At 32.2% G+C, this 20,815-nt stretch overlaps 2 protein-coding genes, 1 long non-coding RNA gene and 1 pseudogene across 3 annotated transcripts; 1 reads left to right on the top strand and 3 right to left on the bottom strand.

Annotated features, from left to right (window-relative positions):
- Positions 1–2,738: 2,738 nt before the first annotated feature.
- LOC133703354 (uncharacterized) lies at positions 2,739–4,118 on the bottom strand. Its single transcript, XR_009843871.1, has 2 exons — positions 3,843–4,118; positions 2,739–3,074 (listed from the first exon to the last, which is right to left on the bottom strand). It is a non-coding gene; the product is annotated as an uncharacterized LOC133703354 (long non-coding RNA).
- A 163-nt stretch (positions 4,119–4,281) lies between these two features.
- Positions 4,282–5,740, top strand: LOC133702761 (epidermis-specific secreted glycoprotein EP1-like; the record flags this gene model as incomplete). The annotated part of the gene is made up of 2 exons (XM_062127082.1): positions 4,282–5,663; positions 5,703–5,740. A coding segment is annotated over one exon (1,380 nt), but the record flags the coding sequence as incomplete, so codon positions are not given.
- Positions 5,741–7,530: 1,790 nt separating this feature from the next.
- Positions 7,531–8,168, bottom strand: LOC133702829 (inhibitor of trypsin and hageman factor-like). Its single transcript, XM_062127141.1, has 2 exons — positions 8,093–8,168; positions 7,531–7,948 (listed from the first exon to the last, which is right to left on the bottom strand). Exons 1-2 carry the CDS (start codon positions 8,109–8,111, stop codon positions 7,749–7,751), a joined length of 219 nt encoding a protein of 72 aa, XP_061983125.1. The 5' UTR covers positions 8,112–8,168; the 3' UTR covers positions 7,531–7,748.
- A 9,979-nt stretch (positions 8,169–18,147) lies between these two features.
- Positions 18,148–19,668, bottom strand: LOC133702583 (epidermis-specific secreted glycoprotein EP1-like; annotated as a pseudogene).
- Positions 19,669–20,815: the final 1,147 nt, after the last annotated feature.

Here is a 20,815-nt window from a genome sequence, read left to right as displayed (position 1 = left end):
AGTTATTGAAGTACTTAAATGTAAACAGTCTACTTAAGGGAGGACTATTTTGTAAAATAAAGACTAGGGTTTCTTATGATATAAAAAGAATGAGAGAAGAGAAGGGGGGCAGCCAGCCAAGAGGAGAAAAAACACCCCCCTCCTCTAAGAAACACGAAATTATGCATTCTTCCTTCTTTTTGATTAGTTGTTCAACAAACATGCAAGGCTAAACACTTTTTCTTGGTTGCAAGGACACAGAAACCTTCAGATTTCAAGAACTATGAGATTTATTTTACCTTTTTTTTTTCAGTTTATATGATGAATATGTTTGTTCTTCTATGCTTATTTTTCCTATGATTGTTTATTTTAATTGCTAGAGCGGACTCTAAGTTATTATTGTAGATAATCTATTGCTAAGTTTGATATCAAAACGGAGTTGTGGTATATGAACTTGTGAAGCAACTGAGTTTAATAATTGTGGCGGATCTACGTTATTAATCTTAGGGAGAACATTCAATCAAATCAAACATAGACTGCGGACAGTTATGTTTTCTTGATTAATCAACTTATCTAGTTCTTAAGGCTGCCATTAAATTAAATTACTAGTGCGGACACTGTGGTTGTTTGATGATTAGAGTTAGTTATATGACGGATCCGTTAACTAACCAATATTAAGAAGAGATAAATATTCAGAATATAAATTGATGTTTCGTTTCCATAATCAGTTCTGATTTTTGTAGGTGGATGTGTGCCTGCAACCAAGGTTTGTTCTCTTGATAATTTTCTGATTTTATTAAATTTTGTTTGATAGTTTTCTGTTTTCTTTTGCTTTAGCCTAGATAACGTCCAAACCCCCCCCCAAATTGCATATCATCTAGCATAAAAATCTGACTTGAATCTTCCTCGTGAGATCGACCCCTTGCTTACTCTATACTATCTTGTATGTTGTGTTTGAAGCTAAGGTAATTAATTTGTGCGACCGCGACATCGTAACAGTGTCCTTGAAACCACATGACTAGATTCACAAAAGGATGAAAGAATTTTTTTTTAATTTTTTTTAAAGAAAAGATATCTTGAAAATATTTTTAAAAAACTATTGGCACATTATTATTCAAAATCAATCAAACAAAATTTTGTCTATAATAAGGTTCTCGGTGGAGTCATCATTGTATCATAGGTATATTAAGGCAAACTACATGTAAAAGGATAAAAATAGAAAAAGAAATCGTCACATAGTTTTATAGTAATTGAGAACTTTAACTGGTCCTTAGAAGTTATAGATAAATGTCTGGTTATATAATGGGGAAGATAGTCATTACTATATACATTTTATCTAAGATAAGTTTTATTATTGTTTATTTTTAAAAATAAATGTCCTTGTGTACTAATTATATGCCAAGAGTTTGCCTAAACTGAAATATGTGTGCTTTTTATTAATAATAAAAGCTATAATTACCTAAGACAATGATTTAGGATGTAGGTCTAATGACAAGACTCAATAATCACTTTTAAAATTGATAGGGCGGTGAACAAATGAGAAGTATAAACCTATTAAAAGTTGTATTCATTTTTTTTATTTTTTTACTATGTCGAAAATTCCATCAATAATTACTGTCAAAATATAAGTTGTTGTTATTTTTGTCAGAAACTGTCAATGAAAACTCTTCGTCGCAATTTTCATTGAAAATTAGCGATGAAATATTTTTCGTCGGTATTTTTGTTATTATTTTTTGATAGTGTTCCATCTCTATTCTTCTTGTTGAAGATTATTTTTTTTTATTAACGTAAGTGTCTGGATCAGTCTACACGTACCTTAACTAATTTAATAAATTTTTAATTAGAAAATACTTTTTTCAAAAAAAATAGTGCACGTTACCAAATACACATACATACACACACTATTCCTTGATTTCTTGGTCGTGAATGGCCAAACAACTTGATCAAGGACAGACTCTTTTCTTTTCTTGTTTTATTTTTTTTATTCCTTTACATGCGCTGGAATCCAAGATATTTTGAAGGGGAGAACTGTTTAAAAGCGTCCATATGGACCAAAAGTTAGCTGTCACTTTGACCAAATTCAATTTGAATCCATCCTTGAGATTAATGTTTCGGATCTCTTCCAGCTTGCAAGCAATCTGTCATGAGAGAGACATCTCACATCTTCTCTTTTATTTTCTTTGAACAGCCGAATTTCCATTAGAAGGCGATCAACCATAGGCACTAAGCCTCAACCTCTCATAAAACAGGTAAATTCATGATAAAAATGGAGTACTTTCATAATTTCCTTTTTCTAGCTCCGTTTTTTTTTTTCCTTTTTAGAAAAGCGATTTTAACCGAAAACTTATCGGGGAAATTTGGCTAAGCTAATCTAAAATACAAAGACATAAATTGTCTGTTGAATTTATATAATTTACTTTCGGAAAGAGAGGTAATAAGTATCTCTGTCACTTGGAGCTAAAATTAGCTCCAAGTGACAGAGATACTTACTACCTCTCTTTCCAAAAGTAGCTAATGCTATCCTCAAGGTTGTCAAAAATGTTTTTTTGACACGACACGGAACATACAATATAAACTCGACTCGTAAACTCGAATCGTAAAATCGTAAAATTGCAAGTAAAAGTTTTTAACTAAAAATCGTAAAATCGCAAGTAAAATATTTTAACTAAAAATCATAAAATCGCAAGTAAAATATTTCAAACAATACAAATATCCAAACATCTTAAGATACATAATTCAAATAAAAGTAAAATAAACAATACATTAAAATACATAATTCAAATAAAAGTAAAATAAACAATACAAATATCCAAACATCTTAAAATACATAATTCAAATAAAAATTCATACATGTCCATAGAATTTTAATAACTAAAAGTTAACAAATCTAAAACAAACAATCTGTAGGTGTGTCATGTAAACTAAACACACCCTCATTGCCTTTATCTCCCTCATCATTCCTAAAACAATCATCAAAATCATTACCATCTAAAGGATTATTACTGCTATGTGCTTTTTGAAATCTAGCTATTGCACAGGAGACTGCCAATAAACCTCCATTGACCTCATATGTTAAAATTTCAAATTCTCAGAAGCTGTACCATAAATATGACACTTAACAATTAATATGACAGAAGATTCACAATTTGTATTAAGCACAATTTGAATCACAAAGCACTGTATTTTATTCTATATTAAGCATAGATGCATTGAAAAAAAAAACATTATTTTATCAACACAGAAAACTAGTATTTAATTCTATATTAAGCATATTGCTAAACTGATGGGGAAACGAAAGCACCAGCAACGATGGTTACCAAGGTTGTCAAACCAACCCTTGAGAATGAATATATGCCATAACTCCTCCCACCTGTACAAGTCCTCCCTCTTTTCCACACTCATTCTTAATTCAAGCTCCATTCCCGTATTCAAATATTCTTCCATTCACACCTTTTTTTTTTGTTTTAATTCACAGTGCAAGAACTATCAAGTGAAATATGGTTATATATTTATATTCATTCAACAAAAGCACTCCTAAAAAGAGAGGCTGTTAATTCAAAACAATGATAATTTAGTTCTAACTTCTCTTCCATTTCCAACTCTGATGTTTTTTAACTTGATCGAAACATAGCATAAAAAATTAATTAAGAAAAAAGAATTGAAATAAAATAAAATAAAATTATAACTTAATATAATTTTTCTAAATACAAATCGATAAATAGAAGCAGGAAAAAAATATAAAGGCAGAAAAACAGAAACAAAACAAGAAAAAATGATGAAAAACTTAAGGATAATGCATAATACTCGACAAAAATTAGACAAAAAAAAAAAACTAAAATAAACATGATATTTTGAAAATATACCTGATGAAATCAATCGGGTCAGAAATCACAAAAATCAAAGTCGATGAAATGAGGAGGAACTAGGAAGGACTGAGGCTGAGCCACTGAGGAGATGAATTTGGAGAGAGCGGGATCAATAGGACTGTAGGAGGTCTTTCGATTGGGAGAGAGAGCGTTTCAAGAGGATGGAAGAATGGAAGAAAGAGAGTAAGAGAGTATGCTGTGTGCTGAGTCAGAGGAGAGAGGACAGAGGGCATTTCAAAATTCTGCTTTTGTTGAAAATTTTGCTAAACTCGGGAAAACGTTACGTTTTTAACGTTTTTTCCGAGTTGACCCGTTTTTAAGTGAGTTTAACCGGGTTTGACCGATTTTACTGATTTTTGAGTTTTAACCCCGATTTTACACATTTTATGTGTTTTAACTCATAAAATCAAACGATTTTACGAGTTAAAACGCATTTTTAACAACCATGCTATCCTTATCTGCTTATAAAAGGGACCCTTCTGCCCTGATAAATACCCACGCTATCTACAGCTTCCCAGCAAGCCGAAATTTAAGTATGTCAAAATTGTTTTCTCTATGTCTGCTCCTATCAATATTCTTCATTGCCCACTCTACTGTTCCTCCTTCTTCAACATTTCAGTATGTCAATGAAGGACAGTTTGGCTTCTACAGTAGTGAGTATGCTCCAGATTATCGTCCACTGCCCCAAGGCACTTCCCCATTCCAACTTATGTTTTATAACACCACCCCTAATGCATACACTCTAGCTCTACTTATGGGTACTAGGAGGTCAGAATCAACAAGGCGCTGGGTTTGGGAAGCCAACCGAGGCAACCCAGTTCGCGAAAATGCCACTCTTACCTTTGGAAAGGATGGAAACCTTGTCTTAGCCGATGCTGATGGCAGGGTTGCTTGGCAAACCAACACTGCCAATAAAGGTGTTGCTGGGTTCGAAGTGCTGCCCAATGGTAACATGGTGCTTCATGATTCTAAGGGTAACTTTATCTGGCAAAGCTTTGACTCTCCTACTGATACTCTCTTGGTGGGTCAATCTCTTCGGGTTGGAGGTGCGACTAGACTTGTGAGTCGGGCCTCACAGAAGGAGAACTCTGATGGCGCCTATAGCTTGGTTATGGAATCCAATAGATTGGTGATGTACTATAAGAGTCCGAATTCTCCTAAACAATATTTCTATTACACGTTCGATACACGCCAAGATCGTCTACAAAATGCGACTCTCAATTGGTACCCAGATCCTTATGACAATTCGGCCAGCGAGGTGACTTTGGAATTATCTTCTGGGGGTTGGAGCGTGAAAGCCAGACCTAAATTCAATGCTACGTTGTCATTTCTTAGAATTGGGATAGATGGGAACCTTAGGATCTACTCTTACAACAATAAGGTGGACTACATGGCATGGGATGTGACCTACAGTCTCTTCTCCAGGGATGGTTTTCCAGAGAGTGAGTGCCAGTTACCAGAGAGATGTGGTAAGTTTGGGCTGTGTGAAGACAGCCAATGTGTTGCTTGCCCATTACCAGGTGGTCTTCTGGGCTGGAGCAAGAATTGCGAACCTGTAAAGCCACCTGCCTGTGGTTCTAAAGATTTTTACTACTATAAATTAGAAGGCGTTGATCATTCCATGAGCAAGTATGCAAGTGGGAGCGTAGCAATGAAGGAGGATGACTGTGGAAAAAAGTGTTCAAGTGACTGTAAGTGTATGGGTTACTTCTACAACAAGGAGACGTCCAAGTGTACGATTGCTTATGATCTCCAAACCCTAACCAAGGTTTCAAATTCCACACATGTAGGTTACATAAAGGCACCAAGACGTTAAGCCTGGTCATCCTGTTGTTGACACTTCCAAGACTTTTATGCCGTCCAGTATAATAATAAAGTGGCATTATTCCCTATAACCAATTGAGCTCGCGTGTCTTTCTTGTTCTTATAGATCATATTTTCAACATATGATCCATACAAATTCGTTAAAAAGAAAAAATAAAACCATCTTTATAAGTAATATGAAGCGATAAGGCAAACTTCAAATAAAATTGTAATTCTGTCTAGAATATATATATTCATCATTTTAAATTAAATTTCTATTATGATACCGATAGTTTCAGAGAACTAAGAAAATAACCATAATTTATTTAATTAATTCTATTTGGGTTAGAAGCAACTGCAGGATTCTACCATGTGTATGACGCTTTTAGGTGATCGTTATTATTATTATTTTTTTTTTATCAAGATAATCAGTCTCGTTCTATATAATTTCTCTAAACTGGTTTCATAGATGTCCTAATATTTTTTTAAACCCCTTTTCATCCAAGAGTTCTCAACAACATTTTAGATTTCACATGTTAGTTTTATATTTTCGGTTTTTTTAATCAAAAATTTAATTTTTTTCTAGATTTTTTATTTTTTTAATATGTTTTTTAGTTTTTTCTAGGAGCTTTCAAGTTCTTTTTCAAAAGATAAGGTACAGACTATGTTTGGTAAGATATTTGGGTATCATGTTATCCCTAACGCTGAGATCCAAAAAGATGTGCCTACATAGTCCATAGTGCTAGAAATCTCGAGCTAGAAAGTGTAACGATGGCGCATTCAGAGGGAGATTTACAATTTTTCCAAGAGAAGCTATAAGCCAAACGATCAGTTGGGAAACTATTATAGGCGGGAGGGAGTTGGAATTATTAGAAAAATTGGGACTTCTCCCCTGGTAATTTGTTCTTATAAAGCTATAGCTTGGAATCACTCCATGCTTTTTTTAACTGAAAATCCATTTTGGATTTTTTTTCCTTTTTTCTTTTCTTTTTGTTTTTTACCTAAATTGATTATTTAGCTATAACTTATTGATATTAGGCATGGATTTTTATATAAGCATGTTTGGAACATTCTTTAAATCATGTTTTCTTAAATTTTAATTTTTTAATTTAAAATTAATATTTTTTGATGTTCTTAAAATTTTTTAATGCATTAATAAAAAATTATTTTTAAAATAATAAAGTTTTTTTTTATCTTAATATATTTATAAAAAAAATACTTTAAACCGTAACTGTTATTATATTTTTAAATACACTATATATTAGTAAATCTAGGTGGGATGGAGGGATAATCATGACTAAAACTTTTAAATAAGAAGGTAGTCATGACCAGCATGGCCTAAATTCATGCAATTTTGATGCTACATTCCTGATTTAATGTCATATACCTCAGTCATTGCGGTAAAATATTTCATGTCTTAGTCAACGAAACCCGCATGACTACAAGCAAAAAGAACCCCAACAAAACTAGCATAATCAGGCTTAATCCCTTCTTTAATGGTCTCATCAAAAAATTGAAAAAGGCTCCTCTTACAGCAGCACTCGGGATGTTGAATCATTATTTTCTCTAATAAACCAATTCACCATGCAATAAAAAGCTCCTCCCCCAACAGCACTCACGACGTTGAAGTCGAGAGGGAGGCAAAAACAGTGGCTTTTAGATCTGGAGTGGTGAAGTTGAGAGAGGAAGCAACGATTGAGGATAGAGGTTTTTAAATCTGTGAGAGAAAGTAAAAGAGAAGAAGTTGGAGAGAATGGCTGGTTATAAGAGTTGATGATGGGGACATGCTGTAATCTGTCGAACATGCTTGAACTTCATAAAATTTATTGTCATAGTCTTTCATTGTGTACACGTTCTGGGACTTCATTGTTATGAATTATAATAATAAAATACTATAAAGATGATATTAAAATAATATAAGATGCTCTTACAACAAACGAACCATTTTATTGAAGATTAATTTGTTTAATTAGCATGATTACATATGCTGGTTATTTGGTACAATCTTCATGATGAACCTTACACGTGTGTGTGTGTGTGTGTGTGTGTGTGTGTGTGTGTATCAATATAGCTTAAACAACAAAATATTTTGTCTGCTCATCAACCAATTTGTGGAATATCTTTCACAATTCCATATTTATCAACCCAGACTCGGACCCTGTCGCAACGGAAATCCATGGTCACCATCATTCCTTCCTTCACAATCCCAGCACGAACCTTGGGATTCTCTCTTACGATGATTTTTGCTGCCACTTCTCCGTTTATTCCCACTAGCTCCGGCCACGAGCTCTTTCCCGCATCTAAGGTTAACAAGAATTATAGTTAAATGTATCAAAAAGAATGGTGAAATTAAATGTATAACCATATATATATAAACTCATTGGCATGGTTCTCATGCACTGTTGTATGCATAAATAAGCACATTACAATAATCAATCGCTTACCAGAGCAATCATCTGTCATCTTTCCTTTCTCTTGCGATGTGATGGATTAAGGGAAGGAGATGGAACTATATATAGCGGAGGGGAGGATAGTTTTCAGCTTTGAGAGCTTTTATCTATCCATTTGTCTGTTTGACAATGAAAATTGTCAATAGTCGACTTGTTGAATGCTAGCCAATTGCCAGCCACTATGTTTGAAAGTCTTTGCTTACACGTAAGGTCCACTGTTGAACTTATTTTTCAGAAATTAATTTAAGCAATCCATCGGAACCAGAGTGATTTCTACAATGTTGGAATGAGTAGTTGCCGACGAGGAGGAGGAGGAGGGCGGCCTATCCTTTAATATACAACAGTTAAAATGTGGACACGGTATACAAATGCTCCACCCCTCTAAAAAAAAAGTTAAAAAAAATATTAAAAAAATGATATACATTTGAGATTAGGAAGTAATAGAACATTTCTTTTGCGTTGAACGATGTGGAGCATCAAGCCAGACCATGTGTGTAGCTAAAAACTTGGTACGCTCCGTTAGGGAAAAATTAACATATTAATTTACCGTAAAGACGTACTGTGAGGGAATTAATATATCATAAAAAACATATGATGCAGTCGAGTAGCTTAAAATTGAAGAATAACCTAGTAAATATTTTATAAAAGATAACCAGGTAAAAATCTATCACAGTTACATAGAGATCTATTCAAAAATCATCTAGCAAATATTTTATAAATTAGCGAGATATGGGTATCTCCAAGATTATATCTGATCATGACCAGTATAATGCTCAGAAGATGACATGATTTTTTATTCAATTGTTGAATCAGACTTAATGTTTTACAGAAAATTCCCAAAGCTTAGTTTTACTAAGAACCCGCTTTGCTTGTTCATCCACTACCCTGATTTCCTGAAATAAGTCTAAGGAAACCATGTTAGGCCAATTTTCCTTGATTTCTTTGAATTTCTTGTGTTATTTTTCATCTTATGTTATTTTCTCCCTTACATTTTAGGATTATGATTTTATTATCTAACATAGGTTGGTTTCGTGATCTATTTGAAGGTATTTTAAACATCTTTAGAAGGTAAAATTTATTTGTTTTATTTGTAGAGAAATAAACTGTGAATTTAAAGTTCAAGATTGCAGGCCTTTTCGTTCATCAAATTTGTTTTTTTATGATTGTTTTATTGTAATTTATGCTTCCGCTTCCATCAACTTTATAATTATATTAAGATATTTAATATAGTGTTAACTATGCTCGGTGCCAGCACTTCTCTTCGGGGCCATATTATTTTTTGCACAAAAAATGATATTCTTGTGCCGCAAGTGTATTTTTTAATAAGGAAGAAAAATATACAGTTCGGGTTATAGACCTGAATGAATCAAATAAGTTGTTTTTATTTTAATTAGAGTAAAAAAAATAAAAAATAATAATAAACGAATCAAATTTAAAAAGAATAGTGATTGGGATAACCTAGGAAAAAAAATAGTTTTTTTTTTTAAAAAACAAATACTGCAACTCAATTCACAACTCATTAAACACAAAATAACAAAATGGAGTAAAAAATATCTAAAAAATCAGCCATAGTCAATCTGTATTAGCATAACAAACCTGTAACCCTGAGAATCAGAGTTGAGCTAACCTAGGATATCTCAACACACTCGCAGCCTAGATTATGAAATTTGAATAACCAATTAAAAAAATAAAGAGAATTACAAAACCTATTTAAAAAAATCAAATCGTGTTAATTTTTCAAACATGTAACCAAGATCATTAAACCTAAAGCACCCTATCTGAAAAAACCATAAGTCCAATTCCCAAAAAATAATTTAAATTATACAAAAGGATTAAAAAAATAACAATAAACAAATGAGGATCAAAATTGAAATAAAAAATATATATATTGGATTGAAGGGTGAAAAAAGTTAAAAATAAAAACAATGAGGACCAAATTGAAAAACTTAATACCATAAATTTGAATTGATGGATGAAATATGAAACGAATAAAACTTTTATAAAATGGACAAAGAAAAAAAATCAAAAGAATAAGGATCAATTGAAAAAAAAATAATTTATGTCAAATTGGAATTTATGGATAGAATTGAAAACAAATAAAATTTCTATAAACACTACAAGAAATTCAACTAAAACCAATGGAATTACCGATGAACTTTTTTTGTCGATAATTTGCAGTGGTAATTACCGATGGATGTAAATCAGTCGGTATATATCGACAGAATACATCTGTCGGTAAATTACAGATGGAATATATAGAATTTTAAAAATAAAAACAGGTCATTAACATGGAAAATTTTGTAGGCAATTTTACCGATGAAATTATCAAGGGATTTAACTCGGGATATTTGTACAATGACGTGACCCCTTCACCGTCAGAATCGCCAATGGAATCACTGACGAAATATTTTCGTCAATGATTTCATTAGTAAAAGTTAATATATCACCAAGCTGTCAACCCTTCCCTCCCCTATTTCCCCTTCTTCTTCCCCATCCCTACATCTAAACAAACTCTCCCCTCCCAAACTACAAGTAACCACCCCCCAAAACATCCCTTACTTCTCATCATAAATCATCCTTCTTTGTTTTTTGCAATCACAATATCCGTGTTCTGATTTATTGTGGATCTTGTCATTTTTTTAAGTTAATCTATTTTTTTTTAAAATTTTAACATTAAAATGACAATTTTATTATGTTTTTTTTTAGTATATGTAATTTGTTAGGTATGTACATGTTTTATTGTTTTTTCTCAAACAAACTTGTAGTATGAATGTTTAATTTTGTACTTTTAGATTTTGTAAAATTATATTTATTTGTAAATTGTTGAAACTTATGTCAAATTATCGAATTAGATATGTTGTGATGAAATAAATAATAGCTTGATTAACGGGTCCATTTTAATTTTTATCAATGTTATTGCGGAATTGTAATTTCAGCAAATTTATGTATATAAATTTGTATGGATGTTGATAATTGATAATTGGTAATTGATAATGAATAAGTTTTAATTAGTTTGTTGGATAATCTCGAGTAAAACCAATATTTTTTTAAATTTATTTACTTAACATAGTTAATTAATACATATTGTCATCATTATTTTGTAGAGGTTCAATAGAAGTTATGGATGATCGTTTATGAATTACTCCCCTCCTATGTTGGTACAGTCCACAATCACCGTCAAACGCACCGACAGAATGTGATTTCTAAAGCATGGGTAATTAATACATCTCTGATAGCGTGTACTTACCGACGGACTGTGAAAATTTTGGAGGGTTATTTAAATTTTTTATGAAATTCAAAATTTTAAAATGAATTCGTCGTTGGCATCACCGACAGAATAATTAAAAATAATATTATTTAATAGTCCGTCGGTGATTTCATCAGAAAAATCATAGTATAACTCCTACAGAGAGCCCTTTCATTCCTTGTAATCTCTAGCTATAATTCTATCTTCATCTACAACAAATTATAAGGTATGTATTGTGATTCAATATACATGATTTTCTTTATTTCATCTTTTCTTTGTCTTATTAACAATATATTTTTGTTTTGTTTTTTGTTTTTTTGTATTGTACGTGGATAAAGTCTAGAAAAAGCATTTTCATTCCTAAAGTCTATAGTTTTTTTTTTTTAATTTTTCATCTATTTTATTGCTTATTGACTTAAATCTATTTCACTTCTACACGTGTTCTCAATTCCTTGATCCAATCATCATGAAACATAATCAACATCAATCAATTACTAGTAATTTCAATTCATCCAATATAACATCCAATTAATTATATCACATTTTAATTATAAGATTGGATAATTTATATTGAATCTAGCATGCATCATAATGATGGATAAGTTATGATTCATGCGTCTACAAATAAAAGTGAAGCATTAATTATATGTATATGCTTAAAACAAAATACATTACAACCCAAAAATTAACATAATATATCTAATCTATGTGAACAAAAGAGAGAAGATAAATCTATTTTTGATGTTAGTGTGATGGCCCTGAAAAGTGCAACGAACAAAACATAAATTAGTGAAAAAGTTAATAAATAATTATTACACCAAAGAATATAATCAAATTCCCTTTTTATTTTCATTTCCAACCAAAAAGTAAGGCATTTTATCATGTATTCCTTATCATTTCATTATCTTTTTATCCTTGTTGCAAACATTAACATCATAATGCTATTAATCACCTATAACTCAGGTCAATTAATCAATTTTGACATTACTTCCAATTTGATATCTTTCACCATTACATTAAGTATGATTAATCAAAGGTATACCGATATCAATCCATTTGGTATCATTAGTTTTCATTCTATTGAAAAGCTAATCAAGTTTTCAAGTACATGTCAATGCCAATATACATTAACATCAATAGGCTTTCTTATTGGTTAGGATCGGCTAATTAAGTTCATTTCCACATATTCCCTTCGTGTTCATGCTGATACCAATGAACATCATTGGTATCATTAGTCTTATATACTGAAAATAACTAATCAAGTTCAGGTAAATACTAATATCAATATAACTCATCGGTATTATTAATCTCACATACCAAGAACGACTAATCAAGTTCAGGTAAATGTTGATACCAATATAACATATTGTTATCATTAGTCTCTCGTGCCAAGAACGACTAATCAAGTTCTGGTAAATGTCGATACCAATATAATCCACTAGTATCATTAGTCCCCTGTACAGGGAACAACTAATCAAGTTCTTTACGATACTTTTAATTTTTCATTTGATAATGACATCATTAGCTTTGATTTTTGGTATGCCTAATCAAGTTTTCCATCCATCTATTTTTTCCATTAAGGTTACCGTTGATTTCATACCAATTTATATCATTAGTCTTCACAAAGTAGATGACTAATAAAATCTCAATTCTTTTTTTATTTTTTTCATTATCCATCAATTCATTTATTTTTTTCAGTACCAAGTTTAGAAATCATAAAGAAGTAAAATTAATAGTTCTACTAGCATATTAATTAGCTAAGGATAGGTGTTAGACACCTACCTGTCATGTCATATGTAATGAGCATGTATCTCCTTCAGCTTGTGGTATAGCTGCTAGAATACCCCCTATCAACATAGGACTAATTTGATTACTATCATTTCAATAAAATTTGGAACTATATATAGGTTCTAAAATAACAATCTTCATTGTTTCTATATAATACTTGCAATAAATACCTTTTCTCAATTTATTTTACATTTCCAACTAATTAAACATATCACACGACACATTCATAATTAAATGGAAGCTTCCAGCAATCACAAAGAAATTCACCATGCAAGTCCTTGACCGAATACACCCCTTCTATTTTAAGAAACCATGTGTTTCTTTTTAGTTTTTCTTCAACTTCTTTTTCTTTATATAAATCAATTTACCTCATCACATACATAATTCCAAACAACAGTTAAATCAATTTCAATCCTCTTTTTAAGGATTCCATTGGCCGAACCTATTCTACAAAGAAGTACATAAGTTTTTCTTCAAGTTTTTATACCATTTTCTTCTTTTCCTTTCATTTTATACCTATACTAACACAATTCATAACAATTAAAGTAATTAAATTCATTTCCCCATTTGTCTGACTCAAAGTTCACCCACCAAAAGGGTAGACATGTTTTCTTTCTATTTTTTCATTATTCTCACTTGACTCAACCCTAATTCGAGTCCAAAAAATTAATTTTAAGTTAATAATATTTTTTTAAACAACACAACACATTATACTCAACTTTTCATAATATGTACATAACATGCTCGTAAACACATCAAAACTTCAATCGATTCAAATTAAGGTTCCTTACCTCTTAATGATGATAAATCAATGAGGAAATTGCAAAGAAAACTCAAGTTTTTCCTTCACTCTTCACTCTCCTTTTTTACTTTTCAAAACTCTTAATTTACACCCTTAAAAACCCTCTAATTCTCAGGTTTTTCTCTTTTAATCCACCCAAAACTCATTTAACCCCTTAAATCTATCTTTTTTTGGTGTTTTTCTGTTAACAATTTGGTAGAGAAAGAAAAAATCCACTCCCTTTTCTATCTATGGTGTTACTGACCACAAGTTTTTTTAAGAAGGTTTTTTTTAGTCAAAGGCTACAATGCTTTTATATCTATTTCATGTGTTTTTCATTTAATCGGATTCTAAATATTCATTCATTAAAAAATTTATTTTCAATGATCTATTATTCTTTTCATTTTAAATATTTAATTAAACCATGTCGTCATTAAATTTAATTTTTTATATTTTACTAACATAATAAAATTCTACCTGAGGTTACACCATGGTAAAGCAATTAATTTTTGTATTATGACTAACAATGGCTATCATAATCTTCCTGGTGTATTACAGATTAGAGCTGATAGATTATTAATAAAATATATATAGTAGAGAAAGATTAAAATTTCTAAATGAGGTACAAGTATTCAAATATATACGCCTCCTCAACAACAAATTAATTTGATCGGAAAGCCATTACAGATTAATTGTGGAATAATTATAACAATCATTAATAATTTTAATTAATATTGTTCATGAGTGTAAAATTTTATTATCAATACACTATAATAGTGAAAAGTATTATAGTGTTATGTTTATTCCCTATAATAGTGAAAAGTATTCAATTTAATTTTATCATAATGTTTATTCCTGTTATGTTTTGTTTTGGCAGAGATTGTTACATGTCTGGGAAATGAAAGAAAGAGAAGGAAACTTGATTAATGGGGTTTCCCAGCTGTCATTCTGCCCTCATGAAAGCGTCCATCGTTGCCCAATAATATACATTTGATTGTAATTTGAGCTGCATCTGGACTCTACATGTCATATTTTATACGGCACATATTCGACTTCATGCAACCTCGATCAAGAGCTTTTTATGTTTTGTTACCAAACATGAGAACTGATTTTTTTTACTGGAAAGCTGAACCAGACTGTTCTGCCAATAGAAGTAACATGACAGACACGTAATGCTTTGCTTTGAAAGATTTCTTCTTTTTGTGCTGATAATATATGCAAATAGATCCGAGTCTTCCCTTCTCTAAATTTGGTTCTTCGGCGATAGCATTATTATGGATATGTGCTTTGAGTTTTCTATTTTTGATTGCATTGACAGTGAGACAGCTAATGTCATGTGTGTTTCATTTTTTGCTTTCTGTTCTGTATTTTTTTTTCCTGACGGAAGGGAAGGTTTTGATGTTTGTTGTAGGTTTCTGAATCAAATTGGTGCTTTCTTTTACCTATAATCTATTCCCTGTGGGTGATATTGATTTTATTAAGAATACATGTAATGGATATGCTAACTTGCTCGGTCATAAATGGTTTGCATGGATCAACTTTGTTCGCAGTGAAGAACCAGTTCACTTTGATTTATTTTTTTAAAAAATCATTATCATGATTTGGTTCATTTGCTGTTCTAGCTTAAGCTTGTTTTCGCATTTTGGTTTAATGGTTAGTTCAATCTGTTTGTGAAGAAGATTTCCAGCCAGTGAAAATGACAATTTTTTATTTCTGGATTTATTAAATTTTGATCATTCATGGCAGGTTGAGGCAAATATGCTGGCAGTGACAACTTTGTTCTCGTCAGAATCCACAATTTCCCAGCACAAAGCTGAATCAGCATTGCCCCAAGCTGGAAAACCCTCATGAACTAAACGATTACTCCTCGATCATGACTTTGCTCCAAAATCAGGTATGGGGTTTATTTCGATTGATATGTAATTGTTCCTGTTTAATGCATTCAGGAAAAGATTTATATAGATACCAGAAGTGTTAAGAAAATAAACAATGTTCAAAACATCTTTCAACTATTTTTTTTTTTTTTATCTTGATCTCAATCTTGGACATTATATTTTTTATTTTGGTTCATATATTTTGTTTTTCTTAAGAGTAAGTCCTTGATTGAAGTTTTTGTCCTCTTATTTGAAGATAAATGCAATTTAGTCTTAGAATGATTTTTTTCAATTAATTCCCTACATTTGAAATCTTAAACTTGGTCAAAAAAATGCTACCAGGTTAAGCTTTAGATATTTAATTGGAAAAAAACATTTAGGGACTAAATTGCATTTATTTTAAAACAAGAGAACCAGAAACAACAACTAAATAAGTACTTACTCGTAAGAGAGATAAAATACATGGCCCAAAATAATATTTTTGGAAAATCTGAGAGACCAAAATGTATGTTAATGTTTTATCCATGCTGTGAACAACTGACTTGTGTCATTTAACAATGTTAGTGACGCCAACTGATGGAAGGATGCAACATGCAAGGATCACAAAAATATATAGTAGAGTTGATATCTAGATAAAATAAAATAAAATACTGTTGCTATAGTGTAGGGTTCAAGCTAGTAATATGTATTTGATATTATAATGTATAATATTTTTCAATTAAAAATATTTTAAAAATATATTTTTTTTCAAGCTTTAATAACCATATTTATCAAGCCACACATGGTCTTAAATTTTTAATGGTCTAGCCCAACTACAAACATGATTTTAAGCATGGCAAAGGATCTGCACGGATAATTTAACAATAACAATCACAACTCCTCTATATTGTTCATCTGATGTTCATATTTAAACCCAAAAACATGTAAACCCAAGAGCATGCATCTCAAGCCACCAGATATTACAACATTATTCATGCTTTATCAGCTTAATTACTTTCAACAAGCATAAACTAGGATTAAAACTGTCCATCAAGAAAAACGTTAAACACTATTCTTTTCATAACCAACATAACATGGAGTTATACGTGGACTGGAGGTGCTGTTGATGCTGAAGCACGAATAGCTTTTGCGATGCTTCTTCAAAGTTTAGGTGATATATTCCCAATAGCAGGACACACCTTTTCCTTCATTCAACGTTGGCAACCTATGTTTTGCCAAAGAAAACAGACTCTGTTTGTTGAACTAACAAAGGTTAAAGCAAATGAATGGGAGTTTGTGAAGGCTTCCTCTTGTATGACGAAGAAGAAGAAACATGTGGCTAACTGTTGGACTAGGCGTTTCTATGCAGCGTTCTGGGCTGGGTAAAGGGATAGAGGTCTGGAATTCTTGACTATACAGTGAGACAGAGGTATTCGCAACTGGAACAGGGGAGAGTCCCTGCTGGTTTTGGTTGGATTGAATAATTCTGGCTCTTTTTTTTTATGGCTGGTATCCGGTTGCTGAAGATGATGGAGGAGGAGAAATGGCGTTGTTGGTTGAAACAATGGAGAACAATGGTGTTTTTCTTTTATTGGAACCCGAGATCCCCCATTTTTTTTTTTTAACTAAACAGGACTCTTATTTATAGGAGGTGATATAAATATATATAATCCTTCGTGACTTATCTCCTAACCCCCTTGGAATGATCCTAGCCATTGATGCCATGCCAGTAACCTGGTACTCTCAAACTAAGCTGTCAAAGGCTGGTCGAGTTAGTGGTTTTGGACCAGTGTTGCAGCAGCTATAGGAGGAGCCACTCTGCGGGTATCATACTAGGAGGTAGTACGATATCAAGGATACTAGAGAAGTGTTCCTTTTGTTTTACCTGTGGCGTGAGAGAGCATTAAATGCTCTGCAAAAAGGAACCCCAGCTAGCTCCCTCACGGGAGAAATGAAGAAGAAAATGAATAGTGGTGCTAAAATAGCACTGTTTTGTTCATTTTATAAAGGGGCCTTGATCTTTCAACTTCGTTGAATTCGGGCAATTTAGGTTGATTTCTCAAGATTTCTTTCGATTAAGTCTTCGTTATGTAAATTTGGACCCTCAGTCTTGGATGTCTTGAATTTCATCCCCAATCAAACTTCCAATCTCTTTAAATTTATCCTTGATTTTAATCAATTTTAGTCCCTGAATGTGTGCTTCTCTTTCTTCTTGATCCTTTGTTTTAAGGTTCTTCAATTTACTCCTCAATAAGCCTTCAAACTTTAATTTTTTTTTGGGGGATTCAAAATTGAGTTATGAAATATGTAATGCATTTTGGTGTTATATATATATATATGAAGAATGCTATAATCGAATGTGAAAGGGAAAAATAAGAGGTGCCTTGAAACGCCCAACTGTTTTAGTTTTATTTTTTTGTCACAGAAAGAAACAGTAAAGTAAATTGCGAGGAGCAAACACTGCTCCACAAAATGTCAGCAAGCAATAAACTAGGGGCACCAGGTAAACACACAGTACATATAAGAAAACTATAATAAGATCTTCTTTTTTTTAACTACTTGCATTGGTGAAGCAAGCAGGCCAGCTCTCACTGGTGGTTCGGTACTTTTACGTAACCCACATGTGTAGGATTGGCAACCTTGGTCAGCGTTTGCAGGTCATAAGCAATCCAACACATCGATGTCTTTGTGTTGTAAAAGTAGCCTGAGCACTTGCAGTCACCGGAGATTTCTTCTCACAATCAGTCTTCTTCACTGGTCCAGTTCCATCTCCGTACTTGCTCATCGAATGATCAACCCCTTCTAGTTTATAGTAATAGAAATTCTTGTTACACACAGATGACTTCACTGGTTCGCATTTCTGGGTCCATTTCCTAAACCCAGTTGGTAATGGGCAACTAACGCATCGACTGTCTTCACAAAGCCCAAACTTGCCACATTTCTGTGGCAATTGGCACTCACTTTCCCAAATACGTGCATCTCTAGAGAAAAGAGTGAAAGTCACTTCCCAAGAAGCAGAAGTTAACTTGTCATTGAAAGTGTAGACTCTAAGATTCCCATCTACCCCGAGTCGAAGAAATGACATTGTGCTGTTGAATTTCGGCCTAGAGAGCAAGGTTCTAGCGCCTGTAGAGAACTCAAGGCTCAGGTCTTGCGAATTTGGGGTTTTACTTAGCCTCACATATTGCAGACGCCCTTTCTGTTTACTAAATGTGTAGTAGACATATGGTTTGAGGGAGTTTGGGCTCTTGTAATACATGGCTAATCTTTCGGGTTCTAAGACCAGGCTATAGGCTCCATTTGTGTTCTGTTTGTCAGATGCTCGACTCACAAGCCTGGTGACGCCTCCAACACGAAGAGGTTGACCAACCAAAAGAGTATCTGTAGGATAGTCAAAACTTTGCCAGATGAAATTGCCTTTAGAATCATGAAGCACCATGTTACCATTTGTTAGCATTTGCAAGCCTACAACACCTCTGTTGGCAGTGTTGGTTTGCCAAGCAACCCTGCCATCAGCATCGGCCAAGATAAGGTTACCATCCTCACCAAAAGTGAGAGTGGCATCTTCCCCAACTGGGTTGCCTCGGTTGGCTTCCCAAACAAAACGCCTCATTGCAGGTGACCTCCTAGTACCCATTCGTATAGCGAGAGTGAATGCATTAGGGGTGGTGTTATAAAAGCAAAGTTGGAAAATGGAAACAGAGAGGTCCAGGCCGCGAAAATCTGAACTATACTCTGAAAGGGCTTCCGCAAAGTCTCCAGTATTAACTTCCTTAAATCTGGAAGAAGGAGGGACAGTGGACTGGGCAAGGTTGTATATGGAGAAGAGCAATAAAAGAGAGAAGAACCATGACCGTTCCATAGGAATGGAAGAAATTAGCTTCTGCTTGTCTATCTAGAATTTGAGTGGCTTTGGTGTAAAACCAGGCAGGCAGGCAACGCCTTCTTATAGCAGATGAGGGTGGCGCGTTTAGTAATTTCAAGGTCGAACTTCTTTGACTATTCGTACATCTTTGCGTACAATGTGCATCTCAAGTCAAGCATGTATTGCTGTTTTAATGTGGCTCGGTTTACTGCGATTAACTCTAGAGAGATAGGAATTTTTCAGAATAATATCAGTTTGAATATATACACACAATAAAGGAGCTCAATGTTTCACTATTTGTTCTTCTATTGTTCAATCAAAATACAGAGCATTACAAATTCGAGCAGTATATTGATGTGGTCTTGTAAAGAAACTTATTAAACAGGTAGTTGAGATGAAGTTGTCTTTTCCATAAAATACATGACATTAAAAGAATGATTGGATACAGAATGTCTATTCGGGTTTTATAGGATTTAGCACTAGGAAATAGCATGATTGTCATACAACTGGTATTGAGGTTAGACATATTTATCATATCCCAGGCATCAGAACTAGACTTACTTATCTGGTCACAGATTCGCTTGCCTGAATTGACATTACACATGGTTGACAAACTCAAACAAACATATCTTTATTATTATAAGCAAATCATCACAAAAATCTAATTTAATGTTTTGAATCTATAAATTCAAATTATATTTTTCCATTGAAATTGTTCATGTTTTATATTTATGAATTTCTTATTCTTTCAATAGAAATTCTATCTTTTGTTATTATTGTTGTTAATATGATTATTATTGTTGTTGTTGTTGTTATTGTTATGATTATTATTATTTATTATTATTATTGTTATTATTATGTTTCAAGTAAACTTGGGTCCGATATATTTGTCAAACCCAAGTAACGTAAGTTAAAAAATTATTTATAAAAAAAGTATAAATAAATTATAAACAACAAACATCACAAAAATCTAATTTAATATTTTAGATCTAAAAATTCAAATCATACCTTCTCCTTGAAATAATTCATTTTTTATGTTTATTAATTTGTTATTCCTTCAATAAAAATTATATTTTATGGTTGTTACCGATATAGTTTTTGTTCAAAAGTATTTTTTATTAAAAATATATTAAAATAATATTTTTTATATTTATTTTTAATATTAATACATTAAAATAATTTA

The sequence above is a fragment of the Populus nigra genome, chromosome 9 (genome assembly GCF_951802175.1).
Source record: "Populus nigra chromosome 9, ddPopNigr1.1, whole genome shotgun sequence".
NCBI lineage: Eukaryota > Viridiplantae > Streptophyta > Magnoliopsida > Malpighiales > Salicaceae > Populus > Populus nigra.
This window is presented reverse-complemented; position numbering and strand designations above follow the sequence as displayed.